Here is a 4,506-nt window from a genome sequence, read left to right on the forward strand (position 1 = left end):
ATGCAGAGGTGGGGACTGTGTGCCGCGGCCGTCCTGACCCTGCTCTCCGCACAGGCCTTTCCGCAAACGGACATCAATATCAGCCCAGGTGAGCACGGGGCCGGGGCCGGGAAGAGAGGAGGACACCCCGCAAATGCTTGAGCTGTCAGTGAGGCCTCGCTGCCTGGGCTGCAGGCCTGCCTGACCCAAGGAATGCTGGGGGGGGGGGCCAAGCTGAGCCTCCTGACAGCCCCTCCAGCTGCTCTCCCTCCAGCTCACGCGCATTGTGCTAGGGCCAGCCGCAAAGAGACCTGGTGATAAATCCCAGCTTTGCATCTCAAAAGCTGTATGACCTGGCACAAGTTTCTTAACCTCTCTGAGCCTCAGTTTCCTTCAGAAAACGGTGGTCACAATGGCACCCTCTGGGGCTACTGTGCAAGGGAGATGAGAAAATCTGGGGAAAGTGCCTGGCACCACAGGAAGATCTGAAGACGGTATTTTTGTTAGGGATTTGGCATCTGGGCTCCGCAGTCCCACCTTGGCTGTGACAGCTGTTCCCAGGGAGCTGGGCATGCAGGAGGGCATAGCTGTCCCTCTAGTGACCTCCCTGGCGGCCTGGCCCAGTGACACCCAGCTCTGCGGATATTCAGTGTCCCCAGGGATTGGGATCCATCAGCCTCGGGCATGTGGCCTCCCAGTGTCCCACTTGGAGGACGCGGGGCTTCAAATGAGCTCAATTTCTTCACCCTTGCAATAGGGAGGCTAGAGTGCTGACTCTGGGGTAGGAAGAATCCTGAGCCCTTCAGTCCCTTCAAGGTGGAAGATCCTGTCTGTCACCTCTACCGGGAGGGTTCTTTCCAAACATGGTTTAAAAGCTATAATAATAATACCAATAACAACAATTGATACTTTTTTAGCCCTCACTATATGCCAGGCACTGTTTTAAGCACTTTTTACATATGGATTTATTTAATCCTCACAATAACTCTATGGCAGAGATACTATTTCTATCCCCATTAAAATAAAAATAACACTGTAATAAAACATCTGTAAGAGCCCCATAAAGCCATGTTATTGGGCAGTTACAGTGTTGAGGGGAATTTAAATAGTGGGGTGATAAGATTGCAAGATAAAATACCTGATGTCCAGATAAATTTGAATTTCAGATAAACAAATCATTTTTTACTGTGTCTCGAATATTGCATGGGACATACCTTATGCTAAAAATTATTTCTTGTTTATCTGAAATTCAAATTTAACTGGGAATTCTTTTTTTATTTTTTTAATCTGGTAACCCTAGTGATGGGAGATAAAGGGTGGTCAGTTCATTTGGGCAAGCATCAGGGGCTCTGGTCTGCCATAAACTCTCTGAGTGTCTGTATTAGTCAGCTCGGCTGCCATAACAAAATACCGTAGACTGGGTGGCTTCAACAACAGGAAAAGTTCTGGAGACTACAAGTCCAAGATCAAGATGCCACCTGATCCGTTACCTGGTGAGGGCCCTCTTCCCGGCTTGCAAGTAGCCACATGGTGGAGAGAGAGAGTGCTCTTGTCTCTCTTCCTCTTCTTACAAGGGCACTGATCCCATCATGGGGGCCCCACGACTCCATCTAACCCTAATCACCTCCCAAAGACCCCATGAAAACACCATCACATTGGGTGTTGGGGCTTCAACATGGGAATCTGAGGGGCACACAAACATTCAGTCCATAACAGTGTCTTTGCCTGCTTGCTCTTGTGCCTCAATATCCTCATCCGTGCAATGGGTGAGCAGGAGAGAAGTTGGACAGAATATCCTTGAAAGATATTTGTGTGTTCCAAGATCTTGCCTTTCTTCCCAGCATAAGAGGAAAGTCCTGAGGCTGAGTTTGAGAGTGGGAGCGATGGGGGGTCCTCTCTCTCTCACTAGCTTGTGACCGTGGGACCTTTCTCTAAGCTTCAAGTTTCCTCCTGTGGAAAGTGAGGATGATAATGGTGTCCGTCAAACGTTTGGGGGAATCTTCAATGAGATGATGCAAGTGAAGCACTTAGCGCATAGAAAGCACTTGAAAAATGGCTTCTTACCTTACTACTCCTGCCACTGTGGTTGTTGATGTTATGATAGAATTGACCAGGAGACACAGTTTTCTGCTGTGACAAAATGCCTTCAAAAGGGAACTTCCAGACATCTAGCCCCATGCCTCAGTCCCACTCTACATATGCGGAGACTGAGATCCCTTCCAACCCAGCAACTTTGGAGACCTCAGAGTTGGAGTTGGAAGGAAGGGTCCCGGAAATCCACTTGGCCCAATCCTTCCACAATACAGCTGTGGAAACTGAGGCCTACAGAGGCCAAATAATCTGGCCAAGGTCATCATCCATCCAGTCCAGCAGAAAGCCCAGTTCAAGCCTGAGTGGATAAATCTGCTAGAGGAAAGTGATTGCAATGCAGAAGAGAACGTGTGAGTTGAGTGTGTGTGCGTGTGTCAAGTGGGTGTGAGTGTGCGTGTTGATGTGTGACTAGGGAAACCTTATCTGTGGTCTTGGTGAGCCCTTGGCAGACCATGAAGGTGGGCACACAACCATAGCCCTCCTTACTGAAAGTGGGCCTGGTTCTTCCTGTCCTGCATCCAGAGCCTTTAGGTACAAAACAGAACAGGGTCATTCCATCCTTCATCCCACTGTTCTGGACCTTTCATGAACATGCAAATATACGCAAATAGTGCAACCCAGCCTTACCCTTAGATCTGCTTTGGAAACAAACCTTTAGACACTTCTGAAAGACTGGGAAGGATTTAGCCAGACTAGATCCTTTTCCTAAAACCCTTCTCTGAACCTGGCTTTGATCACTTTGGTTACGTGGATTAACAAATATTCAGTGCTTAAAAGAGAGCCTGGCACCTGGTAAAAGCTACATAAATATTTGCTGTTATGATTTTTCAACCATAACCATAAAAAAGTTTCCTTTCCCTGGCTCCTGAGCCCAAGAACTTTCCACAGCAAAGGAAATTCTAGCAAAGCGTTTTGATGCTCAGGGCCTGCTTCTGCAGGGCTTCAGGGGTGGGAAGGGAGAATCAGTCAAGTTCCGTAGCCTCTTCCTCTCCCCTCCAAGAAGCTGGCATTGTGCACTCAGCACCAGGATTATTCCAGGGCCCAGGCTGTTTCTGTTGTGATAGCTCATGTTTACTAGAACACTAGTATAAGCCAGGCACTGGCTTCCCTGTGAAGTAGGCACTATCATCATGCCCATTTTACAGATGAGGAAACTGAGGCACAAAGAGGTGAGTTCCTAACTGGAGTCATCTAACTCCAGAGTCTAAGCTCTGAGGCTGGAGCACAGAGGCTTGGGCAACTGGGTGTCCCTACTTCCTAGAGTACACCCTTCCCCACCCACCAGTCTGTATCATAGAGTCAGATCCTAGAGTACCCCCGCCTGGACACTCTAACCCATTCCCTACCCCTCCTCTATGGTCACAGAACCCTCTGCATATTTCTAGAATGTCCCTTAGTATATGAGGACTCATTGCCATGTGTGCTATGCATTCCTCCCTCCAGACTGTGAGCAACTTGAGGGCACAGACCTCAAGCCAAATAAGCACCCAGGAAACACTGAATTATTACTTAATTATGTTGGTCTTAGTTAGCTCAGGCTGCTGTCACAAAATACCATAGACTGGGAGGCTTAAACCACAGGAATTTATTTCTCACAGTTCTAAAGCCTGGGAACTCCGAAATTAAGGTGTTGACCAATTCAGTTCCTGATGAGAGCTCTTTTCCTGGCTTGCACATGGCCACAGGAAGGAGAGCTCTGGTCTCTCCTCTTCTCCTAAATGGCACTAACCCCATCATGGGGGTCCACCCTTATGACATCATATAACCCTAATTTCCTGAAGGCTCCAGCTCCAAATGCCATCACACTGGGGAGTAGGGCTTCAACATATGAACTGGAGGGGGACACACAAACATTCAGTCCATAATGCTGTTAAATTGGATGTTTAATATATTTGTCTTGCCAAATGAGAAAACCAAGACCAGAAAAAGATGTTTTCTGGAGGCACTGTAGTGCTTAGGAATTTTCAAGTCCATCAGACCTTAATCTCATCCTGACACTGCCACTTGCTAGCTGTGGGAGTGAGTGACTTAACAGATTTGAGCCTCAGTTTCTGCACCTATAAAATGGGGATTATACAGATACCCCTCCCAGTTTGGTCTCGATGGTTATATTAACCACGCAATGAATGGCCACTGTTATGAGCAATATAAAAAATCACCCAGTGCTGTCTCCTCTGTATCATGTGACCACAAAAGCAGCCTGGAAGGAGGGAAAGCAAAGCTGAGGCATGAGAGGCCTGGGACCAGCAGTTCTGCATCCCAGAGCCAGGGCTCACTGGGAAGGACCCACTGAGGGTGGGATGTGTGGACCAGGGAGACAACAGGCAATGAAGGTGACTGAGACCTCCCAGTGGCCACCTTCCCAGACACTGGGAGACACTTCCGACCCCCTGGGACATCTGGGGCCCAGTAGTGACGGGGGGGGGGGGGGGGGGC

At 48.6% G+C, this 4,506-nt stretch overlaps 1 protein-coding gene across 1 annotated transcript in view; it reads left to right on the forward strand.

Moving 5' to 3' along the window:
- CLEC19A (C-type lectin domain containing 19A) overlaps positions 1–4,506 on the forward strand; it is a 23,772-nt gene continuing 19,266 nt past the window's right edge. Inside the window, exon 1 of the mRNA XM_007466931.1 lies at positions 1–88. Within this exon, the coding sequence (XP_007466993.1) occupies positions 1–88 (88 nt within the window). The remainder of the gene's footprint in view (positions 89–4,506) is intronic.

The sequence above is a fragment of the Lipotes vexillifer genome, unplaced genomic scaffold (assembly GCF_000442215.2).
Source record: "Lipotes vexillifer unplaced genomic scaffold, Lipotes_vexillifer_v1.1 scaffold232, whole genome shotgun sequence".
Taxonomy (NCBI): Eukaryota; Metazoa; Chordata; class Mammalia; order Artiodactyla; family Lipotidae; genus Lipotes; species Lipotes vexillifer.